This window comes from Dermacentor andersoni, chromosome 1 (assembly GCF_023375885.2).
Source record: "Dermacentor andersoni chromosome 1, qqDerAnde1_hic_scaffold, whole genome shotgun sequence".
In the NCBI taxonomy this organism is placed as follows: Eukaryota; Metazoa; Arthropoda; class Arachnida; order Ixodida; family Ixodidae; genus Dermacentor; species Dermacentor andersoni.
The window spans coordinates 287,367,874-287,394,122 of NC_092814.1; the positions used below are offsets into that span (position 1 = coordinate 287,367,874).

Sequence of the window (26,249 nt, forward strand, 5' to 3'; positions counted from 1 at the left end):
GCCTGAACGCGCACTTCCTGCCCCGCTCGGAGCAGGGGGCGAGGACATCGAGGCACCCTACCCACAGGGAGAGAGCACCGCCTCCTTGGCGCACCTGAATGACTCAAGGCGCGCTCATGCAAAATTAAAACGTACACAATGTTATAATCATCACAATTTATTAACCCTTAAAAACCCCTTGCGGGGTATTACATAAGGGAGCAAGCAAAGACCTCAGTATGAAACAATGATCACCACTATAAACAGTTTTCTTTCTTTCCAAAAACAATATCAGAATGGAACGGGCTTCCGCGTGACGTGGTCAGCTTGACAAACCAAGATTCCTTCTTATCTGCTGTCGTGGCTCTGTTACAGATGCAGTGTGTTTGTTCATGCTCTTTTTTTTTTTGAATTTTTTTTAGAAACGCAAAATATTTGTTCTTGCTCCTGTGCTCGCTTTTTATTGTGTGCGCGCTTGCTTTGTTGTATCGCGTTGTACAGCGATGTATGTTTGTACCACTCCTGCCTTGGCTACCAAATGGCGGCTGGCAGTATTGAATAAATAAATAAAAATAAACAAAGCAGTACATGTATACAAATAGTACACTTACGTGCCTGATACGTACCGTTTTCATCATAAGCATATTCGCCGGTGGGAGGGGGCGGAAAGGAACACAAAGTACGGTATTTCCTCGCTCACTTTTGAGAGCGGGCACCGATGGCTGAACGTACACTGGTAAATCCAACAGAACAGCAGCTGAGGCCAAGTTTTCTTTCTGGCATAGCAACGGATGCTGCACGATGTGCCTATGTTCCTTTTGCGCTCTCTTGTAAGCGATGAATAATGAATTTATAACCGCAAATGCACTACTGTGGTAGCTGACAGACCAGGAAGCAAAGGACGTCGGCTTCTGATCCATAAATCAAGGTGAGTGTGCTGGCTTTTCACTTACCCAAGGTATTAGAGCACGTGCAGCATGACGGCAATGCATAGCGAAGCAACCCCGTTACAATGGTAACTCCAAACACCTGATTTGCGCTTTATGTGAAGAGAAGAAAGGCACCGCGGCTTCTGTCGAAATTACAAGTTCCTTGCTATCATCAACTTAATGGCGGGGCGACGGGTCCGGATAAATAATAAATTACCAATCCCTAACAATTCACCATGATTGATTGATAATCACTAATTATAAACACAATTGTCACTGACGCATCTTCAGCCTTTCTTTTGATGCAATGGTAATCCGCAATTATCACACACACACACACACACACACACACACACGCACGCACGCACGCACGCACGCACGCACACACGCGCACGCACACACGCACACGCACGCACACACACACACACACACACACACACACACACACACACACACACACACACACACACACACACACACACACACACACACACACACACACACACTTCCCTTTAGCATTATTTCTACATTTCAATTAAAACTACGAATAATTTCCTCTGTGCTTTCCTAGCATGGCTTCATTATCTGTTGTCTTCATATCCTTTGACTAACAAAAATTGGTCCCCTCGGTTCCCCTCCTTGTTGTTCATATACAGGGTGTCCTAGCTAACTTTAGCCAGAGTTCAAAAATATGTGAATGCTGCCACGTAGCTGGACAGAACCAAGGTACTGTCATTTGCCGTCGCTTGGAGATGCTCAAATAATTTTTTTCATTCTGCCTAATTAGTTAGTTAGCATTAATCAATTAATCGACTTCTCAAATATTATAATTAGATGAAAAGTGTCAATGAGAAACTTGTAGAGCAATATGGAAAACTCCCAGTACAGCTTTCCGTCGTTGAATAAGTGCTACAGAAAAGGTTTTCCAAGCGCGAAGAAGCCTGCGAATACATGCTAAGTGCCTCGAGCGGTCAGTTGCGCGGCAATTTTGCGTGCATTTGCAAGCTTCTTTCATGCTCAAAAAAATAACACTTCTATGTAACGCGCATTTAGCAACAGAAAGCTGTATCGAAGTTTTTCATGTCGCTCTACAAGCTTCTCATTGATAGTTTTCATCTAATAATATTTCCAGAAGTTAAGTAATTCAGACTAATTATCTAATTAGGCAAAATGAAAAAATAATTTGAGCATCTCGAAGCGATGGCAAACAACAGTACCTTGGTTCTGTCCAGCTACGTGGCATTCACATATCTTTAACTCTGGCTAAAGTTAGCTTGGACACCCTGTACACACGCATGTTTGTGTGAGCATGCATTCGATAATTAGTTGATGTCACTGATTTTCATAGCCCGTAGACGAGATGAAATAAGGCATCTTTTAGCATTTTGTTTCACCACTTCGATAGGTAATCTTCTCGCATCCAGACCAGTTCGATGGACCTGCGCTATGATACATACTGCAATACAAACAACGCAACGACTACGACTACGCAAACAGATATAGCTGTTCTCTCGACATAATGGCCCGCGGCGACTCCGGTGTGTCATATGGCGAGCACGACATCCCAGCAAAACTAACTATAGTGAAGGAGGCTCTCCCTTCAGTATCCAGTCATTCCCACGATCTCTCACTCCTTATTTTGCCAGGACCAGCCTTGTTAATTTTCCTTATTTCCAAGAGCCATCGAACGTCATACCTTTTTAAACTGCATTGCATCACTAAGTACACATTAGAATAAGTTGTAAGTACACACTAACCATGGCCTCCCGCTTTTGCCGGTGTAGCTCATCTGGTATACATGGCAATCGAGGCACAAATGACGCCGCATTTCAGCGACGCTTGTTCCCGATTATTAAAAACGGGATTTCAGACAGTGACAATCCTTGTTGACCAAGCTGAATAGCAGTGTAGGACATTCAAGTTTCTGCGATAATCGCCATTGAGGTTTCTCATTTACAATTTTCATCAGTTAACATTTCAATGAATGGCTCCAGATGGCATGCTGTAATTGCAGTATTTACGGGAAACACATACTGAAAGCGTAAGCTTTTCTTGCTGGAAACTCGGTGCCTAGCACAGGTTTCGAGAAATGCGGACTGAAGTACTGCGGCAAAATGTACTGCGGTTCCAGTTAACAGTTTTGCATACTGCATTCTTCCCATAGTGAGGAATCATTCACTGGAATAGCAATGCATTCCACTGCAGAATTTAAGCACTAATTTCTCCAAACTGGCCCTAAGCAGAGAGTTTCTAACAAAAGGTTATAATTCCAGTGCTGTAATTGCAACATGCCATCTGAAGCCATTAATTGAAAAGTTAACTAGTGAGCTTTTGTTTAATATCGCATTGACAATTACCCCACAAATCCTGATATCTGCATTGTCACTTTAAAATCTCATCACGCAGAAACATATCCTGTCACCACATACTATTCTGTGAGATACTAAACCGATCAAAACAGGGAGCAAGATCACAAGACGCTCCACAATCACAAATGCTTGCACATATTTGCTCTAAATGCAATTTTTTTGCATTTAAATTGCATCTAAATGCAATTATTTTTTGGTTTTGCTCACTGCGTATAATTTTCTCTAGGTTGGCACCCTAGCTTATTTTCATGTATATTGCCCATACTTTCTTTTTTGCAATTTTGTTTATCAGTTGATGTGTATTTGCACATGTACTGGAACATATCTGTGCTTTCTTTCTCATTATGCTTCTTATTTGTGTGCAGTTAACATTTGATATACAGCTTGTATACATATACTTTGCAAACTTGTATTTTTGTTTATTTCTGCTTAACTTGTTCTTCCTATATTTGTTTTACACTTATTATGCTAATATGCTAATATAGTATGCTAATACCATCGTTTTGCTTTATTTTGCTGCCATATAGTCATTCTCACCATATAACCTTCACCGGAGGTCCCAATACAGTCTGACTATGGGACTTCCTTTTGTATTTCATATCTGTCAAAACTTGTAACAACACTATGAAGAAAAAAAAGAAAAAAATTGTAAACTTGCAGCTGTTCAAACCATAGATTATATGTTCATAACACCGGTGAAAAAAAAAAAGAAAACAGCGTGAATAAAACAGATAAACCGATTCTATTAATACACCGAGCAATTTTTCTGGCCTAGTATATCGACCAAGAAATACGGGAGCCTTGCATTTTTTTCCCCCGAAGTTTGATACTTTCCCGGCACGAACGAGAGGTTCGAGCGGATAGTTGTTGGAGTCTGGCAGGCTTCAATTATGCAGTTACAAATAACCCTAAATTCAACATTGAAAGTGTTCATTGCAATAATTTGCTAATCGCGCACGCACACACACACACACACACACACACACACACACACACACACACACACACACACGCGCACGCACACACACGCGCACGCACGCACGCACGCACGCACGCACGCACGCACGCACGCACGCACGCACGCACGCACGCACGCACGCACGCACGCACGCACGCACGCACGCACGCACGCACGCACGCACGCACGCACGCACGCACGCACGCACGCACGCACGCACGCACGCACGCACGCACACACACACACACACACACACACACACACACACGGGGATGATTTTAATGGAAACACCACTCAGTTCCTCGACTGACTACCAAATGCGAAATATTTCCCTTTGCCTATTGCCATATCAGAGCCGAGCTTCACATCAAATTTGTTTTTCATTTCCCTGCCCCCCCCCCTTCCTTTTTTCTTCCGGAACAAACTTCCAGTGGCAGCCACACCAGTAAAGTTAGGTACTGTCAAGAGAGACTGCTGCCCCCCGGCTCCCCCCCCCCCAGAAACAAAGAAAAAGCACGCAATGCCTCTTTCAATTGCCTGCCATGTATCCATCCACACTTCACAAGTGCTGTTAGCAGGGAGGAGGAGAGCCCTAGCTGTTCAGACCGTGGTCACGCTTCGCACACACGATCAGCAAAAATCTGCAAGTGTGGAAGACAAAGCTCACCGCACAAACCGGTACTTTGAAAAGAAAACAGCTGTTTCACCGCCCGATTAATGGCCGATCCCCCAGAGTGGGTTGCGCCATTTCACCAGAGAACAAGTTTGAAAAGGGGGTTAGGAGCAGTCTGAATGGACCAATTATCTCTTCACAGCCCAATCATTCACACCTTATGCACAAAAAAGCCCCATCACGCCCAGCAGAACGAGGGTATGTTATGGATTTCATGGCAAGGGAACAAGGCGAATACTTCCCCTTTGTCCGAAACAAGCACATTCTGGCTATTTTAGTTTCGCCGGCGAGCGGAGGAGAGCACACTGAGGCAGCAGTCTCACTTTCGCTCTCCCCTCAATGAGATACACCACGGTTTACATTCGCCATGCGCGAGGATTGACTCAACCCATTCTTGAACTACCTCCTGTCGTACTAATCAGATTCGCCTTCCTCGCCCATTACCGCTGTTCACATGAATGTGATTACAAGCACCAATGGTCGCATTCATGTAAATGCCGCTGAAGAATAAGAAGAGACGGGGACAATAGACGCCACGAGGCAACTCGCTGGCTCATATACACATGCTTCATTTGAGGGACGCATGCAGCTTTGCGGGGGACGCTTGCTCACATCGCGTTCACTGTTGTGGAGACCGGCTGATCTGCGAAAACAGGCCTGCGGACTTGCATTCGAATTTGCAGCTGTTTACGCTGCATATTGAGCACCGACGAAGCGCGACAAGTAATGGCACTGGGTCATTATCCCAGCCCTGGAGATGTTGGCCCAGCGAAGCACAGGCGACTGGCTAGATGAGATTAGGGGGCTGTGCGCAACCTCATTCTCGGAAAGATTTCAAGAGAAGGTTCGCCAAGAGCGACAACCCTTGAGAGCTTTACTTACATTGACTGGTTTAACGGCAGAGTACTTCCGCCCACACGCACATATGGCACAGCACGAGATTTGCCCGGTTTTCTCACCATAAGAGAGACTTAGTGCAAGAAGAACAACAAATTTTTTTTTCCGGATGAGGGTGGAATATAGAGAAAAGAGATGAGATCACCAGGAAAGTGGTACAGTGCATAAGACTGGTGTGAAGGCAGACGGAGAACATGTGTGGAGCAACTGTGAGGGCAGAGTTCACGGCAGGAGGGAGCGCGACATTGAGAAACACACACCGGTGGTCCTGATTAGGTATGCAGAGTCAACACAGCACAGCTGGGCTCTTTTGAAGAGGAGCAGGTGCACTGGTGGTAAGCACCACGAAGGCCATCAAGATACAAATTTTGTGAAGGAGGGTGCAGGCTGGGCACTGCAATCGTCATCCTCAACAATGTACAAGCTACCATTCGAGCTGAATGATGGGCCCAGGCCGTAGAGATGCCCGCAGTACTTGGCATCATCAATGGTGTTGTTAAAGAACACTTGTCGCATCTTGAAAAAGGCCGCGGCAGTGAGCAAGCTGTCACTGCCTGCCTGATGCTGCTGTCCAACACGTTCCAGGCGAAGTTGGTTGGCTACCTCCTGCAAGCCTCCTCGTAGGGTTCTACAGCCCCTCATGAGATACTTGACATCATAGATGGCTGGGAAGAAGATCTGCAGAAGTTCAAAAAACTCAATCTCATCTGCAGGAAGGTGCTTGTAAGTCAACAACTTCAACAAGTAGCCGAAGTCGTACCCACTATGAAAAGTGAGCCACCTGACATTTTCAGAGAAGACCACACCCGAAGTCATGAAAAGTTGTGCGAACTCGTACGGGTCAATGCCTTCCTCGTTGTGCTTCATGAACTGTATGCCTGAGTTAGTTAGTAGGTCGATGGAGTCTTGAGCATACATGTCTTCCATAAGATTGAACTTAAAGTTGAACTGCCAGGTGCAGCAGTTTGGGGCTGTATTGCCAGCTTCATCGAGAAAGGTGAGACCAAGCTGGATGATCTTGAGCAGGTCTACATTGCATCGAAGAAGTTGATACTGGTAGTCTGCTGCACTGCGGAACTCCCCAATGGGGCGTGCCACCACCCCTGGAAACTCTGTGTCCATGGCAATGTAGTTGTACCGCTGGACCATGTGCCTGATGGTGTGGAAAGCATCCTCCAGGTTAGAGGCCCACACGTCTTGAATGACAATGGACCGGCTGCAGGTCACCGGTTCACTTCTGCCTCTGCCAACGCCACTGCCAGCAGAGTTGGCTCTGGGGGTGCTGAACACGGTGTAGGGGGCAGGCATCCTCACCAAGTGGCCAGGGCTGCGGCCTCCACCTTCAGAAGTGCGACGGCCACTCCCATGCATTGCTTGGTGGGAAAAGTCATTGCATTGAGCATAACGGAACTTTTGTAGAGCAAGCATCTTTCACTGTATTTGTCCCAACAAATGCAACAAAGCTTTGTACGAGTGAACTCTGACAAAGCTTCCTAAAGGGACTGACAAGTGTAGAGAATGGGCAACGAAAGTATGGTCTGCTGAGAAAGACTCATTTTGATGGAAATAAGCATGATAAATAAGAATTTGAGAGAACACTCTGTGGCATAGCACAATGCCTCACATTAATCTGTGTACCTTTGTCAGTCAACTGCACGTTGCTTTTAATTTAAAAAAATATTTGCCACAATTAACACTCCTTCAATGTTATTTTGAGGCAACAATTTGAGACAACACTGTGACATAACAAGGCCTCACATTAATCTGCAGGCCTTAGCCACTGTTTTTAATACAAAATTGTTTGCTACAATTAACACTCCTCCAATGTTATTGCAAACTATGCATATATATAACCTTTGTTAAAAGGTGGCAATGATTTCACTCTACATATTGTCACACTATGAGCCATGTAGTAAACGTGGCCCAGTACTCATAGATGACCTAACATTTAAGATTATACCTTCCCTATATCATTTCTCTCCTTTACTCCATATGCTCCTGGCATTGTGCAAATGCCCAACGTTACACTAACTTCAAACATTTTTGAAAAGCCTACATATAGTTTTGCTTCTTATATGATGCTCGTTTGGTCACCTTTGTGGTGACCAAACTTTTCCGTGTGTATTCCTCCTTAATAACGAAATGCGCTGCGCGAATACTAGGCAGGACAAACATAACCAATACGGGAGTGAATAAATGTGCCTTGTTATTTAGAACCGTGAACAAGATAATTAAATATTTGTTTCATGTTAGGGCCATGATATTCAGCTGACGTGCTTCCTTTTAACTGTATGGTCCGCATTAAATGACATTAGTAAAAGGAAAATGAGTACCAATGCTCTTCAAGCAACTTTTAACCACAACTGTGCCCTCTACCTGACAGCCATGTAACACACGAAGTGCCCTGCAACACCTAATAGAATTTTGAAACATTGCAGAACTACAGCCCAATTTCCAGCAAAGATGATAGTGTAACCAGCCAGACAAGCAGTTATTTCATGGCACTTTCAAACCTCGAAATGATTTAGGCAAGCAATGAACAAAATTTTGGTGCTTTCCTACAACACACCTAATAACCCTCAACTTGTAGCTTTTACCATACATCACCTCCGACATTTCCTCCAATTTTCAGCATGCTGCAAATACTGGATTTTTGTATAGTTGTGGACCGATGAATATGTGGGACCTTTGACGTTTATGAGCAGATCTAGTCGCAGCAGCTTCGTTGTAGTATTTCAGCTTGAGTGCACTTGTCGAAGAGGCTTTCTATCGGTAAGCTGCAGGAGTACGGCTGTTTTTGTCAGTGCTCACTCGACGATTCCACTAAAAGTGACCACATGAATATATGCCACTTTGTCCTATTTGAACACTACTGTGTTGTGTGCAAACCTTAATTAGTGGGGTTTTTTTTTCTGAATTAGGTCCGTTTGATTTTTCCCTACTCATTAACATGGACTCGCATTATCAACAGCCGTGGCCTGGAACCAGCATCCATTTTACTGAGGCACTACTGGAAATAACAGGTTACTGTAGCAGCCTGTTGCTTAATAGATATGGTTAATAAAGCCATAACAACATTGTTTCCCACAAGTTGATTTTACTGCTGCTAAAACCGCACATTTCCAGTTTCTCAGTTTTTGTGAGCTGCCATACTATAAGTGCTACTGTCATCACTACCAAGTGCCAAGTGTTGCCAGGTGTAGTCAACACTAATTTCAATGGGTCTTTCCGAATGGGCTGAAGTTTCTGCACTGGTTCAGGCAGTGCAGTGCTCTCATCTTTGATTTTACAGTGGTTTCACAGACTGAAGTAGCACAGGTGCCGCAGGACCTCTCTGGAGAAGACAACACAGTGCTGCGCATGTTCATCAAGGGGGATTCGCGTTCATGAGTAGGCTCGTGAAAGATGCTTTTATCTTTTGGAGCAGACGACGCAGCTCGTTTATCACTGCAATTTTCAGTATTTGCACGCATCACGAGGCATGCAGGTGCCACAGTGCACTCGCATGTGAGTGAGTGTGGCATCGCGCAAGGCAGTGTCAGGAACCAGTACAGGAAGTGCAGCCAAATGAAGACCTAATAATTCTGCCAACTGAGCATTGCTTAAACATCCTTCATGTGAATTCTGAACCAACTGCTTTAGGTATATATAATAAACACATGGGGCAGGTTTCTACTGTACGACAAATAACAACAGTCACTAAAAATATGTCCCTTAATGGAATAATTTAGAACACTTTAAGAGCCTGCCTGGAGGGGCCACACAAGTACACCTTGATTCAGATAGTGCACAATGATTAAGCAGGCTTACATAAAGAAGTTTTCATGGTTTATCGGATGAGAGAGACCTGTCACATAATCCAATAAAACTAGCAGAATTGAATTTGCCTACATTAAGAAAGCCAACATAACCTTTATACTAACTACAATTAGCAATTATAATCGGGCATGCCACATCACAGGTGTCCAGCATATGTTTACAATCATGGCACCAATTCTCAGTGACATCTATGCCATATTTCACTCAATGTTCTGCTGTCAGTAAAAGTGGCTCACCAATTTTAACAAAGCACATTTAGTGCTGCTTTCACAGAAATCATTTATGAAATGCAGTTCTTGTTCTGATATGCGAGGGGGGAACCAAAAATAACCGGAATCATACACCTGCATATTGTCTACTTGTAGTACGAGGTTTCACTGCTAGGGGGCTGTGGGAGGACCTCTCCCAAGTCAGTATGCCATGTGCGTCAACCGACGCATCTGGTTTTTCTGGCAGTTGTGTGTGCGTCTGTAGTGCACTCGTGACATGACGAAATAGCAGATACTCACAAACAATGTGCATCCTTCATGTGCGTGAACCGAGGACAACAATGCCAAAATCCGTTATCTCATCAGGGAAGATCGACACAGAACAATCGACCAACTCGAAGACTTATCCAGGTTATCCTGGAGCTCCATCCAGTGCATTTTGCATGACGATTTGGGAATGTGACGAGTGGCTGCCAAGTTTGTGCCTAGACTTCTCACCAAAGAGCAAAGGGAGCGTCGCATGGAAGCCTCTCATGCAATTAGTCAAACAGCCGATTCAGAGTTTTTCAACATAATCATCACAGGCAACAACTCATGGTGCTATGGGTACAATCCCGAAGGTAAACAACAGACAAGTTAATGGAAGTCACCTGGCTTGCCTCGTCCAAAAAAAAGCTCAGCAGGTTAAATTGAATTTGAATACAATGCTGACCCTTTTTTTTTTAAACATCAAAGGGATTGTACCCTCAGAATTCATTCCTCAAAACCGAACCGTCAACCAACAATTCTATTTGGATGCATTGAAATGGCTGTACAGAAAAGTGTGGCACGAAAACGTACAGCCTTGTGGAATTCCGGCGAGTGGTTCCTGCTGGCATCATGACAATGCTCCTGCATACAAGGGTCTCAGTATTCGCCAGTTTTTGGCCTCCATGCAGACGACTGCCTTGAAACATGCACCCTATTTACTAGATTTGGCTCCTGCAAACTTCTTCCTGTTTGGTCAGATGGAAAGGGACATGGAAGGTAAGCGTACTTCCAATGTCGACGAAGTCAAACGCCACGAAATGACTGCACTAGCAGGCATAAAAGAGGACAAACTTGCAAGGTGCTTCCAAAAAAGGAATCAACATTTAGACAAGTGCATTATAGTAATAATGGAGAGTACCTTGAGGGTGATTAACATTGCATTTGAAAAAAGAAATTTTATTCAATAAAAAAATAATGTCCATGGTTTTTATCAGGAAATTCCAGTTATTTTGGGTCCCCCCTCATACGGTGGCCAGGAATATGTCCCTTTGCTCTTTGAAGTGCTAAATAGATTTCACTTAAGTGACTCAATGTAACTTGAGACTGGAGTCTGTATTTGTGGCTTGGCTGTGCTACTGTAGAAGCACTAGAAAGGCATACTGTACTATGCTTTCTCTACATTTTCTTAATGGGCGGAAGCAAAGTGGATACTCTCTACATTTCAGCTGCAGAAGTCAAGACCCCCAGCAGTGCAAAGAGAAGGAAGAAATGAAGTAAGATGTTCAGAAACAGAAGGTAGTCAGCATAAAAAAGGAAGCCGGCTAGAAGCATGTGCACCCACTGGTAAGTAAACCTGATTTAATGTGACAGTCAAATTTATCAATGTTCAATGAACATAAGCAGAATGTATCGAGAGTTTTTGAGACATGCAGCTAATTGAATGGCTGCATGTCTCGCTGAAGCCCATTTTCAGTGACTTTTTGAAATTAATGAACAAAGTGTTCCTAGACGAAATTTCAGGTATTCATGTTTTCTGAACTTACACGAACAACATTCAAACCCAGGATTCAGGGTTCCTGCATTTTTTGCAGCCTTAAATTTTTCACTTTTTTTAAATTGCTACTAAAAAATGAACATGATGTCTAAGTGAATAGAACCAGATGAACTGCTGCTTGTCGGTGAGTATCCTAGTGATAACTATCTTTTTTCGTTATGATTTGAGCAATACTAATACCTTATAGAATGGCCAAAAAAGTGAATTAGAAGCAGTCCATTTGCTTGCTTCTCTATTTTCTCTACAAGATGGGTTTCACATGCAGCTATTTCAGTCAATAAACTAAGACATGCTGCTTCTTTATGTCACAACGAAGTCAGATGCAATGTGCAAATTGAAAAGTTTTGAAAAAATACCCAAGGCATACAGAACAATTCTGCTTCTTGAGTGAGATTACTGTAAAGGCAAAAATTATTTACACAAAAAATTGAAATGCATAATTAACTGTTTACCAAATTGTCCTTAATCAGCTTTTGAACTAATTACTGTATGGCACATAACACATTTTACTAATTGCAGCCGGTGAGTTCGCAAGCTATATCCAATTGGAACATACTCTAAGAAAGACACCTGTTTCGAGATACTATGCTACTCTGAAGTGAGCAACAAAATGCACTGGTGTTCCAGTTATTTTTGAACATCAATGCATAAAAATGCAATTGTTAAAGAAGCAAGCGGAACAACAGCGCATTTTTATCGGAAGTTTGACAATGCTTATCTCAAAACTAGCGCTAGTTTTAAAATTCATTATGATATGACTAATAAATTTCGGGCCCCTCGGTTAACCCCCTTTCTTCTCGTTTGGTAAAGAGGGTCTCGAATCTAGCAACACTGATGCCTTCAGGTGGCATGTGTGGGTTTATTGACCAGTGGCCTTCGCCCAAAAAGGTCATGTTCTCATGACGCCTGTGGCAGAAAGGATGTTCCATGTCTGCCGCCAAGGTCTGTGAGTGGTGGCACTGGCTAACACCCCCAGGGTTCTACTAGAAAACATAAATACCATAGAGTTTCTAAATAAATACTCTAGAGGGAAATGTGGTGCTAGTGTCTACGGGGGTTCTCCTGAGCGTTGCCTCAACCTACATGGGAATGATGGGAAGTACAGGCTTCGGATTGACTTCGATCTTTAGACTAGCGGCATTTGCTTGCGGCGCATTTAACGAAGCTATACTAAAATATTATCGAGTAAAATCCGATTTTATTTCTGTAGTGTCTTATATAATGCGCAACACATTACATAAACTTTGTATGACTAAGATTGAAGCACGGTTTACTACGGTTTATCACCAGGACACACCAGGGTATGCATTTTTGTTCAATTCTGTTGCCGATTTAACGCCAGAGAATATTTATTTATTTATTTTTACAACAGCAATAACAACCGTGCATGACCTTATATAAAAATACTCATCAAGTACTAATGGAAATAAAAATTTTGTATTGTGAGAAAGTATTGCACCCTTGAGAGGAATGCTAGAGAGAGAGAGAGAGAATAAACTTTTTATTGTACGAAGGAACTCCGTGGGGTTAATCTCACAAGTGTCGTCTGCTAAGACGCCTGCTCGCTGCGAATGCGAGACTTTTCTCGCAGACGGGCACTTGCGAACTCTCTCGCTCTTTCGAAAGGCTGTGTTAGCTGTCATGATTGCTGAACGTCTTCAAGTACCTTTAAGCACATCTGCTGCACTGCTGGCAGGGATGCTTGAGGCCTCCTACGAGTATGCTTCATTTTATTTTATGTTGACGTACCGCTTCTGAAGCGTTACGGCGTGGCTTTGCAATTACCCATTTTGCGACACTAGACTACAGCCAGGAAGCAACAACCTTTCCAACCACAAGTAATTTTGTGTTCTTAAAGGCCTAAAACACGCATTTGAATGAGCACATGAACAAGCAATGCATAATGAAGCCCTAAAAAAAATTTGATTGTCAAGCCACAAGAAGTAGAACTGTCTATGTCTTGTATCAGTAGTGCCTCTTTTTTCCTATTCTGAAGTTTCATAAAGCATGTAACGCTACAGCGCCAACCTAACACACTTAACAAACCGAGGTTCAGACAGTCAAAACACGTTCTTTCAACGTTTACGATGTCGTTGCTTTCTCGTCAGGGCTTCGACACCACACCGCGACACAAACATTGTCCCAGCTGCTGGCCCAGCGCGCTATCGCCCCTTCGAGCAACAGAACAAAGGCAGAAAGCTTTGCGTTGCACTGCCCCACTGCAGGTGATAGCAATTTTGCTTGGAGCGAAACCAAAACTGCCAAAAAATACTCAGACTAGTTTGCCAGTCAACAGAATGCCAATCCGTAGCCTGTACTTCCCATCATTCCCATAATGGTTGAACGATCGCAGCGCCACATTTCCCTCTAGTTATACTAATATGAAACTCTAGATAAATACCCAAGAAAGTGGATGGGGAAACAGGGCCACGGTAGCTCAACTGGTAGAGCATCGCACGCGAAATGCGAAGGTTGTGGGATCGTTCCGCACTTGTGGCAAGTTGTTTTTTGATCCACTTTCATTTCCATTAATTTGTTGTTTCTTTATTTCATTCATTAAGCACAAGTAATTTCCCCTATGTTGTCCTCGATGTCAGTGTTTTTTGGCTTCTTATGACTAATAAAAATCGGGCCCCTCGGTTAACGCCCTTCTCGTTTATTCCAAGTGGATGTGTCTTGTGAAATCACTGGCCTCAATTATTAAATTGCAATATGTATGCTGAAGTGATTAAATAAAAAAAGGAAATTTGTGAATGAGTAGATTACACATTTTCATTTCTTGTATAAGTAATATCCACCTCTTAAATAACAGCCCGATGAGTAGATTTGTGCTATATGCCAAAGGCAATTGTTAAAATTGTTAGCAGTACCCGCTGTGGTTGCTAGATTACACATTTTCATTTCTTGTATAAGTAATATCCACCTCTTAAATAACAGCCCGATGAGTAGATTTGTGCTATATGCCAAAGGCAATTGTTAAAATTGTTAGCAGTACCCGCCGTGGTTGCTCAGTGGCTATGGTGTTGGGCTGCTGAGCACGAGGTCGCGGGATCGAATCCCGGCCACGGCGGCCGCATTTCGATGGAGGCGAAATGCGAAAACACCGGTGTGCTTAGATTTAGGTGCACGTTAAAGAACCCCAGGTCGTCAAAATTTCCGGAGTCCTCCACTACGGCGTGCCTCATAATCAGAAAGTGGTTTTGGCACGTAAAGCCCCATAATTAAAATTGTTAGCAGTGCACAAATAGTAGCTTTTGAGACAAAATCAAATGCAAATCGAATAGCACTGGAATCAAATCGAATAGAGTTTGCAAATAATGTACAGCCTTCACCATTAATGTCAACCAATTTTTACATTAATGTGCACTTTACTGCACATTATAGAGGATGCTGTAAAAGCACAAAAGGAGCATTAGGAACAACTAAGCAGTTTGCTTGTGAACTCAGGGCTTTTCGGAGCATACACAGTCATTTATTATCATATAGGAATTTATAAAAGGCAGCCTTGTGAGCTAATTAACAATTGAGTACACCTCCGTGAAAAACCAGAAATATGTGTTGTCTGTGCCAATGGCAGAGTGATCAATAATACATATTCATATTTAATCTGATGAGAGTACACAGGTGCTGCATCTACGAATAATACAAAACAATACCCAGTGCTGAATGGCATGTCTAAACAAAATTTTATTGCTAATGATCATGGTTCAGCCATGATCATTAGTTGCATTGTTCAGATCATTAATGATCTGGGCAGTGCAGGAGGCTCTAGTACATTATGTCCACTGTAGATGGGATAAAAGTTTATGACATTCTTCCTACAATTTCATCTTTGATTGTGCGCAGTCGATGACGAAGTGCAGTAGAACCTCGTTAATACCTTTCGGAAAAGACCGCGAGAAAAAACGTACTAACCGGGAAAACACACGATCCGAAGTAACAAAATATTTTACACTCGACTATTGTTGACATCTACGTAATGCGAAGCGTCGCGCGGTTCGTTGCGACACCAGACGCCGACGCGCGTCGAGCTGGTAGTGCTCCGGCAGCCCGAGACGCGTGTGATTGTTTTCCTGTAGTGTGTTGTTTTAAGAGGACGACCGGAAACCGAAACGAAATCGAACTGGTGGGCGACACCGGATGCCACCGAAGCGAAACGTGATGCCCACATCGCGCCGCCTGCATCAGGGAACGGCGACGGGTTTGGATTATCGCCCACTAAAAGCGTGCAGTAGGCTACCAATAGCACTACGCACCACGTGCTGTATGAGATAGGCAAAGATGCTTATCGCAATAGGTTTGGCGGCGATAGCTGTGAATGCCGCGTGCGACGACCCGGGCGGAAATTTGCTGGTACCAGAATAAGAAAATGTGCGCGCCGTCGTTTTCACGTGAGACGGGCGAGCAAGTATTGCGGTGAAGCTGCCGCGGCGGGCAGCTATGTGCTCTTCTCGATCGCGCGCGCGCGCTTCCGACGGCACCACGCGCTGTGAAATAGGCGAAGGTGCTTATCGCAATAGCATTGGCGGTGATAGCTGTGAGTGCCGCGTGCGACGACTCCGGAGAACATTTCCTGGTACCGAAATAAACTGGGTGCGCGCCGCACGTGAGACGGGCGGGCGAGTATTGCGGTGAGAGAGAGGTCGGAATTGGGGAAAGCGGGGATAGGGGGTTAGGAGCTTGATCGGTGGGGCCCGAAGTACAAGGCGCCACTGGTTTCTGCCGCCAGCCGAACGTGACCCAGAAGAGCCTTCTGCACCTTCGGGTCTGAGCTGGCGAATTGTGCCTCCCATTGCTCCAGTATGTTAGATTATACCCAGCTAAGTAGACATTACTTGGCGGTCTATTTTGGCATCCCCATGAGATGCAGTACAAAGACGGTGGTGAGTCCCTACACCACGGACAGGCGCGCCCATACATCTTTGGGAAAATTTTGCTTAATCTTAATAAATTTGGGTAGACTGCGGTTTGAATCCTGCGGATATCTATTGCGGTGAAGCTGCCGCGGCGGGCAGCTATATACTGTTCTCGATCGCGCGCGCACTTCCGACGGTTCCACGCGCTGTGAAATAGAAGGCTAAGATGCTTATCGCAATAGGGTTGGCGGTGATAGCTGTGAGTGCCGCGTGCGACGACCCCGGAGAACATTTCCTGGTACCGAAATAAACCGAGTGCGCGCCGCAAGTGAGACGGGCGGGAGGGTATTGCGGTGAAGCTGCCACGGCGGGCAGTATTTACTGTTCTCGATCGCGCGCGCATCGCGCATTCTCTTGTTCACATGGGATCTAGCGACCGGAAAACGTATCATACAACTGCAGTTTGGCGACGTACTGAACGTTGGTGCCGAGAAATCGTGTTTTCCGGGAACGTATGAACCGGTAAAAAACGAACGTAACTCTATTGGACCATTTTTTGTGTTCAAGCTTGATTGCGAACGTTGCCGCCGGGAAAACTTACGTAACGGGAACGTATCAATGAGGTTCTACTGTATTAGAAAAATATTCGGATTTATGAACAGTGAACACTATTCAATTTGAGGAATGAACCAAATAGGACAATACTTGATTTGTTATTCGAAAATCTAGGATTATCACACATTTATTAACAATTGTTCACGTTAAAAAAACACCCGGTATATAATGCTAGGGACATTTTTTGAGCGCACCCTGCAACACACTTTATGAAAGGTGTGAAATATTAGTTAATTATGGACATCGCCTCATAGGAGTAAAGTTAACGGCCCCCAAATAGTGCCCTTGCCATGCCTACATGATAGCTCCCCTCTTTTCTACCATTCTTTCTGCACAGGAAGCTGTGGAAAGACGGAGACCGGTGGAGAAATGCCAGCAATAGGTGGTCTGGTATGATGTGTCACTAAACGGGCTTTACTTCTTTTGTGTGTTTCCAATGCCAGCACAAGGTTGCACATATTGTTGCTATGATGTACAAATAACATTGGGTGCTTCGTGGTTTGCTCACCCCAAGCCACAATTATCATGCCTAAACTTTATGCAGACGGCAAAAAAATTATTTTGCAACGCAGATGACCTTGCAAACAAGACCTACAATTTATCGCATGGCAAGCATAGAGTTTCTAGGTAAGTACCCTAGAGGGAAATGTGGCGCTAGTGTCTATGGGAGCTCTCACGAGCGTTGCCTCAGCCTACATGGGAATGATGGGAAGTACAGGCTTCGGATTGACTTCGCTCTTTAGACTGGTGGCGTTTGCTTGGGGCGCAGTAAACGAAGCTATACTCAAATATTATCACATAAAATGTAATTTTATTTCTGCAGCATTTTATATAATGCAAAACGCATTATGCAATCTTTGTACGACTTTGAAGCACGGTTTGCCACCACGGCACACCAGGGTATGCATTCTTCTGAAATTCTATTCCCGATTTAGCACCAGAGAATAATTATTTATTTTTACAACAGCAATGACAACCGTGAACGTACTTATATAAAAATACTAATCAAGTACTTATCGAAATAAAAAGTTTGCGTTGTGAGAGTGTTGTGCCTTTGAGAGGAATGCTACAAGTGTCGTCTGCTACGACGCCTGCTCGCTGCGAACGCGATACTTTTCTCGCAGACGACAGGCACTTCCGAACTCTCTCGCTCTTTCGAAAGGCTGCGTCGGCTGTCACGAGTGCTGAACGTCTTCAAGTACTTTTAGCACATCTGCTGCAGTGCTAGCTAGGGCGCTTGTGGCTTTTTACGAGTATGCTTCATTATATTTTATATTGACGTACCGCTTCCGAAGCGTTATGGCATGGCTTTGCACTTACCCATTTTGCAGCACTAGACTACAGCCAGGAAGTAGCAAGCTTTCCTACCACAAGTAAGTTTGTGTTCTCGAAGTCCTAAGACACACATTTCAATGAGCACATAAACGAGCAATGCATAATGAAGCCTTCAATAAAATTTGACTGTGAAACCACTAGAAGTACAACTGTCTATTTTTGTAACAGTAGTGCCTTCCTTTTGCTATTCTGAAGTTTCATACAGCACGTAATGCTACAGCGCCAACCTAACACACTTAACAAACCAAGGTCCAAACAGTCAAAACACGTTCTTTCAACGTTTACTATACCGTCGCTTTCTCGTCAGGACTTCGACACCACACTGCGACACAAACACCAGCCCAGCCGCTGGCCCAGCGCGCTATCGCCACTTTCGAGCAACAGAACAAAGGCAGAAAGTTTTGCATCGCACTGTCCCACTGCAGGTTATAGCAATTGCGCTTGGAGCGAAACCAAAACTGCCAAAAAAATACCTGTGGACTAGTTCACCAGTCAACAGAATGCCAATCCGTAGCCTGTACTTCCCATCATTCCCCATGATGGTCGAACGATCGCAGTGTCACATTTCCCTCTAGTTATACTAATGTAAAAGCCTATGATGGCAAGTGATAATTGCAGTATGCCAAAAACATGGCCTCTGAGACTGTGCAGCATTACACTTTGAGCAGACGACGTAAGACGACACAATCTCAGCGATTTCAATGGAGTGTTGTGAAGTGGAAAGCGCTGGGCAAAAGTGTATACCACTGCAGCCAGAGCTCATAGCCAATTTTCGGTTTGGCGCTGTTTTCACCAATGTGCCAAAGGTTGGCACTGCGTGAGGGAGACAAAGTTCTTTGGCACAGCTTGGACACCATGCTTCATGCAATCAGGTGGCAGAGCAGCCTTATCAGTGATAAGCTTTCAGAGCCAGTAGCTATTGGCCTATTTTGCCTCCTTTTGACTAATGGCGTTTTTCACTGGTCGATTCGGAGCAGGATTTCCTGCTCCGCGGCAACGAATCCGAATTTCACTGGTCGATCTGGAGCGGGTTCGCGCGTTCCACTGGTCGTTTCGGATCAACTCGCTCCGCGCCGGATCGCTCTCACTTGCTCCGCCGCCGAGGCGCGGATTCGGGCGGAAACAGCTCGCGTCACTTCCGTCCTCAAGGGAAATCGGTACCCGGTTGGTACGCACAACATTGTGTTGCTTCGCAATATGGCCATGATATGGCTGCGTACGGTGCTGTGGCAGAGCTCGCGTTTAGCGATGAGAGCTCGGTCGACAGCGATTACGAGGTGACGCAGGTGCTGTACGAAGCCTTCTATGCACGTTGTCCATGCACAATCCTTGCGGGCGCGACATGGAAATGACGGACTGTGCGACTACCGCGGTCAAATTACGCACGGGGGAGGGCGAGTTTGGTTGCCGTGGAAACGTAGAGTGGAAGTCGGGCATGGTTTCCGGAACCGGTTTGTGCGACGTGTAACGCAGACTTCCTGTATGATCCCCCGCGGAGCGTTCTTGCGCTCCGCTGGCCGATTCGGATTTGTGAAACCCGAGCGCTCGCTCGAGGATTTCGGCGGCCGCTCCAGATCGACCAGTGAAAAACGCCATAAGACATACGCTTGACATTGCCAAATGCGACAGTCAAACTACACAAACATTTACCAGTGTTCTTTACATCTACAAGAAAAAATATAGCCAGCAAAGTGCACGCAAGGCATTCCTGATAGCAAGGCACGACCCACATCCAGAATGAGAACTCGGGCTGTAGGGAAACGACTCCATTGCAAGGCGGAATCTTTTCCATACACGCACACAATTCACATGTACACCCCATTGCAATAAACGTACAGGCCAGCTGCCCATTGCCAGCAGTGACCACTTGAGCTTTACAATCTTACGATAGGCTGTACATGAGGATGCAACCACGCATAAGTGGGGAAGCTTTGTAGATAACGAGTTGTTTGACCTGGAGGTGCCAGCAAACTCAAGCAGACAACCACTGTTCAAGGCTGGAAATTTAAGTCCTTCATGTTGCGTTTTGAGATGACCAATACCTTTAATTTCATTTGTCAAAGTCAAACGAAACAATAATGCCTGAAGCACTGCTTAGTCAGGACATTTAAAGAAATCTGGCCAACAGCCCCCGTGTTTTGTTGTTCGGTATAAGGGTGAAAAGCAGCAGGGCTTCGACAAGTAGAAAGGAAAAGCAGCTGGTCTTTTTGGCAGAACTGTAGGCTCTTTGCTGCCTGTCCAGGAATAGCACTTCTCAGGTTTTTTACGGCAGCACTGCCTTGAGAGTAGGGAGATTTATTTATGTTTGAAGGTAGTACAGGGCTTCTTCAGATGAATATAATAATAATAAAATAATAATAATAATAATATTACATCATCACAATGAAGGAAGCTGTAGGTAAAAGCTGTTCTCCGTAGAGGCAGCATGACAAAGGCCCAGAACTACCTAATAATGATTACAATCAAGCCAACAACCAACCAACATGGGAACAATGCTTCATTTCTTCGTTTATCAGAACGTTCAATGTATGAAAACGTACCAGAAGTAAAACCTCGTTAGTTCGACCCTCGTTAATTCGGGCTCGTCCTCTGGCCTGGGCAGGCGCATGCACTCTCGTTAATTCTATGTACCGCACACCGGTTAATCCGGACAACTCTCAGAGCTCGGTCAGTGCAGCGAATGTGCAACATATGAGCAAGAACGGCGTTGACGACCAACCGAAACGAAGCAGCGGAGTCCGCAACGCCATAGTCATCAGTGGAAATCGTACCAATGCCTCCTTCGCTAGATGCCTGCCGCGTTGTCCGGTAAACTCGGTTCCGTGCCCTCTCCCTTTTCTCGTCTCCGCGGAAAGGCAACGTCTCGTCTCCGCGAAATAAAGCCTTTACCGCGAAAAGGCAACGAGCGCCTCTCATGGCAAACGCCTGCAACTTAGATCACGTGCTGCGGCCTTTGAGATTATCATGGTATATGTCACCATCTCGGAGGCCCGCGATAACGCTCGCTAACAGACGCCCGCGCACATCGTTTATAAAGCTTTTTTAGTTTCAAAACTGCTCTTCCCAAAGCGGGCGCGTTTTGCGCCTAGGCACTAGGTTGGCGCTGCGGTCGAAGTTTGCGCTACGCTAGCCACGCTGCCGTGCAAGCAACGCTGCAGACGCTGCAGTAGATGTATGGTAGACGTGAGCAATTGCATCACGTTTTTTGTCGAGTGGTTCCGATTTTTTTCCTGCAAGTGTGTGTCCATTATCGTGAGTAGTGCACAAGTTGCGCTTAGGAGCTTTCGGTGTATGGTATGGTGTGGTCGGTGTGGGCGCTCAAGTTGCCCTTGGGACCTGCAAATATGCAAGTAGCGTGGACTGCCGCTCTTGAATGCCACATTTTTTTTTTAATTTTTAGCTGTCAGAAGGTAGGTGGTGCGTGTGATTTATTTTCGTTACAATGTATTAGTACTGGGCAGCCAAATGCCAACGTGTTTCGTGCCGGGATGTACCAGCGGGTACCGGCGCAACACAGAGAAGAAGCTCTTCGCTCCGCCGACCGATCCGCTTCTCCCTGCAAAGTGGTAGAGAGCGATACCCCACGCAGACAAAGTGTTGGGGAAGATATCCAAAGTGTGCGACACCCACTTCCAAGAAGGGGACATTGTGAAGTCGTATAAACATATAATCAACGGAAAAGTAATTGAAATCGAGCGCGGAGTATGGTCTCTCAGGAGTGATGCAGTTCCTACCATGTTTCCCAATCTCCCGCAGTACTTATCCTCAAATTGTAAACGGAGAAAATCTCCGAAAAAGAGAGCAAGTGTCGCAACAAACGCAGGGGCAACTCAGAGCGACGCTGCAGAGGACACCGCACAAGAGCAACCGGAGACGTGCAAATCAGCTGTTTGATGAGATGGTGGAAAAGAGCGCGTCTTTGCGGTTGCCTCGACAGTGGAGATCGGCAGTTCTTGAAGACTAAATGGACAGCGATCACAGATTGTTTTTTACGAGGCAGGAATGGAGGGAGAGGTATACACAATATTGAACAGTGTCGTAGTTCGCAAGGACATGAGCTACGTAGTATCTGCCCGCGGAAAACTGGTGCCGACGTTCCCCATGGATATGGCTATCACTTAAAATTACATAAAATGACGATCTTGACCTCCTGCATAAGTGCAAAAGGGATACAATGGCTTCACAAGACTTTCTACCGCCTGAAGCAATGCTTGTGATTGAACACGAGTTTGTGACTGGCAGCCTTGTTCGTCCTTCAAGGGAACTGTTTAGCTGCGTGAAAAGCATAGAAGAGACCATTGTGTAAGCATGAAAAAAATAAGCCTTTGGGGATCTTTTACCCTAGTTGCACGGGCAGCTTATGCCCTGGCCAAGACAGGGACAAACTGTATCGGTTGCCCAGAGCATATCTGTGATTTTACAGCACAGATTGTACACTTCTATTTGGTCACACGAATGCACTTTTTTCCCGAAAGAAGAGCCAGGAGAACGACAGTGCCAATAGAACTCGGAGGGAACGTAAAAAAGCAAAGCTCGATCGTGTGAATGGTAAATGGAGTGAAAAGGAAGGTCTCTGAAAGTGTGTGAAAAGCTTTAATAAACTATAATATGCTAATACAAGTCCACGAAAAACATCTCTGTAATGTTTTTATTTTATAACTATTTACCAGAGGTAGCAGAGCAATGTTAGCATGATATCCATTTATCAGGTAGCCCTCTATATGCGCTTTGAAAACTAAGGAGTCGCTTTATGGAACCTCTCTAGACGACCCAGGAGGGTGTATCTCGTCCCTAATAAAATCGGGGGAAATGTTCAAGCTTTGTTGTTTCAATTTTTGTAAATCCTGACTTACGCGATTTCGCGTTCGGAAAACGAATAAAAATTATTCGAGATCAGTGTGATTGATACGGAGAGGTAGCATCACCGTTCAAGCGATAGGGCGGAGTAAACTCCTCATTTCGCCATACAAACGCGGAAGGTATGAAACGCCAGCGCCGAGATGCACAGACGATCAATTAGATTCACACGATTTATAACATTGTTTAAAGATGTTTAGATCAATAAACTGATTCATACGCCATATATTCGACAACGTAGTTTTCTGCAGCAGGTTTAAAGCGTTTAAACGCATTAAAAACCAAAAGCGCGATATGCACACGCACGAAAGCGACGATTCTGCCGAAAACGAAATGTAATCGCCAATTCCCACCTTTCTCTAAATCACTGATCGTTTCTACGCATACGTGGGCTAACTTTTAAAGCTTGTACAGCGCAGATAATGACGCCGTGAAGTGTGAAGCTAAGCGCCGTGCGAAAGCACAACGGAACACTAGGCGCCTATAGCAGACGATGCGCTTCCTTGGCGCAAGCTTCGACAGTAGCGCCGCTGTGGCCAGTGCATAGGCAGGCCGCATACTCGCTGCGGGCGCGGCGAGGAGATGCGGAACTGAAACAGTGCCCGCCACTTCCGCCGGAAGTTGAAAAGGCAACGAGCGCCGCCTCACGGAATTTATGCTGAACTAAGGGAACCGCCGCTACTATGGGAAAGCGAGCAACGCGGCGGGCATCTAGTAAAAGAGGCATTGATCGTACTTTGACTGCAGAGTAGAGGGGACAAGAACGCCGGAACGCTGCGTGCCTATGCTTTATTCTTGCGCTTACCATCGCTCATAACACCGCGTTGGCAGTGTGTAATTCAGAACTGTATGGTTGCCCTCCATGATCGCGTCGATAGCGGCTGCGGTTTCGTCCACAGCGGTTTCGTCCACAGCGGTTGCGGCAAACATTAGTTTCGGTTTGGCTCGGTGTAATGGCTGCGTGCGCAATGTCACAAACACGGTGGAAGCTGTCGAAAACGAAGAGCACCGGCTACATCGCGATCGACGGCCGATCTGTTGGCGACCAGCTCACTGGCGAAAAAAATCGGGAAGAGCGCGCGGTAGCGAAAAGCGTCTCTCTTATGAAGGCGCGCGCCGCGGCCGCACTGCAAAGGAAGTCGTGAGGCCTTCGTCGCTCCGATCGAGCGCTAATGATTCACGAGATGACGAGAATTCCAGCTTCCGCACTGCTTTTATGCAAAATAGAAAGGATTTCCTAATTCAGTAAATAAAAGCGTGTTGACGTAGTAAGCATTTCTTGCTTTCCTGATACCTCGATAATTCGACATTCGGTTAAAGTATAAACCCCATGCAAGCGATCTTGCACGCGACAGCGACAAGCGACGCGATGGAGATGGCTGTCGCGTTCGCTCGTCGCCTACAAGTTGCACCCCATGCGAGCGATGACTTCGAGCGACGTCTCCCCAGTGTTGCCGGTATGAGGGCAGCAATATAGGCGCCGAAACTAGCGTGACGCGTGCTTTATTAACTTAAGTTGATGTATTTTACTGTAAAAAGCAGCATAAAATATTTCTGAAAGTCTTGTAGTAGGTTCTTATCCTTGCACTTATAAAAATTCAATCGTTTGCTCGTTCCGTGCGGCAATCGGAAGTACTGGAGTTATGTACATCCAGTTCCGGCTTTGCGCTATTGGCTAGTCGCTCATAGCACTTCCGGGCGACGAGCGACGAATTCTAGATTTGCAAAACCGAGCGATCGCGCGACAAGACCGAGCGATCTGTTCAAGCGACGGCCCGATCCGTCGCGCGAACCCGTCGCTCGTCGCTGTCGCGCACAAAATCGCGCTAATGGGGTTTAGCCTTAATTCACGTTTTTTCGGTCCCGTGAAAGGTTTTACTGTAATGCAAAAACGTGAGAAAAATAAAGGAAACTGAGTACTTTTGATTCTTCAACATGGAACTAAAAGTGATGTCTCCAGCTCATTTAGAGCATACAAGTGCTTATTGCAATGGGCTGTGCTGCCAAGTAGTTGCCAAGGAAAGTACTAGGTTCCACAATTTGTTTTTCCTTTGATCATCAGATACTTTTACCACAAATCCTTAACATTCCTCTTTGCACCATTCTGTGTTAGTGTCATCATGTGCCTGCAAGTACACATGATGGCGGACAACTGAAGGATGTTAAGCGACAACGTTGGCAAAAACTTAAGCACATACCAAGCCTGAAGACAAAAATGATGCAAAAGTCACGTGTTTAGCTGTTGAAAGTGAGACTGTTAGCAGTGTGACATGTGAAGGCAATGGAAAGGAGGCAAAACCTGTAGGGCGCCTCTTCCTTCTCGGCCCTTGCACGCGGCCACCATCCCATGAACCACGCCAGAACAGATCGTCTCGCATCTCTGCTGCTCACTGTATCGGCATTAAAGGAGCCTCCTGCGACGCAGATCACGCAGGTAGCCAACCTTAAGTTGCCTTTTGTATCGAACAGAATCTGTTATGGTATTAGTTCCCTCGATGATGAAGACGTTTCACTGCTTTCAGAGTTGTAGAAACTCAAACTCCACATGCTTCTTTCGTAAAAGGACGCTTATCGCAGTATGAGAGTTGGAAAACACACTTTTGAATTGAACAGCTAAGTTGGTCTCGAAACGCTCGACCTCATGCCAGACATTATTTCGTCATGACTTAGAACTTAGTTTTCCCATGCCTAGTAATAAGCCTAGGTTTGACGATGTTGCTCATTCGATTTTTTTTAAATGAAGAAAAGCAAGAATGCGGCACATTGTTGCTCTGGCTGCAATCTCGTGTCGCTGCCGCAGCACAGTAAAGTCCACTTCTAGGGACCATTATTGCAGGAATGGAGAAAGCCAACGTATATGGCATAAGGTATCTACCTCCTGGATACTGAAATCAAAACTGGTTTGCACTATTATAGTTAATTATTTAAGGTGCACTGTATCGTACCAGT

At 45.2% G+C, this 26,249-nt stretch overlaps 1 protein-coding gene and 1 long non-coding RNA gene across 12 annotated transcripts in view; one reads left to right on the plus strand and one right to left on the minus strand.

The window, feature by feature from the left end:
- Positions 1-26,249, minus strand: part of LOC140213725 (CCR4-NOT transcription complex subunit 7-like) — a 283,027-nt gene that overhangs the window by 222,005 nt on the left and 34,773 nt on the right. For 4 of the 11 annotated variants that reach the window (XM_072284999.1, XM_072284995.1, XM_072284997.1 and 1 more), the window contains 2 exons: positions 25,600-25,714; positions 5,884-7,178 (listed from right to left, as the gene is read on the minus strand). The exons of 3 other annotated variants lie outside the window; for them this stretch is intronic. In XM_072284999.1, coding sequence (XP_072141100.1) covers positions 6,160-7,178; positions 25,600-25,678 — 1,098 coding nt within the window. In that variant the 5' untranslated portion in view covers positions 25,679-25,714 and the 3' untranslated portion in view covers positions 5,884-6,159. Of the gene's footprint in view, positions 1-5,883; positions 7,179-25,599; positions 25,715-26,249 lie in introns of those variants that run through there. 4 more of the 11 variants (XM_072284993.1, XM_072285006.1, XM_072285005.1 and 1 more) reach the window with 2 other exon arrangements.
- Positions 47-17,532, plus strand: LOC129380941 (uncharacterized). Its single transcript, XR_008609169.2, has 3 exons — positions 47-907; positions 11,309-11,426; positions 17,446-17,532. It is a non-coding gene; the product is annotated as an uncharacterized lncRNA (long non-coding RNA).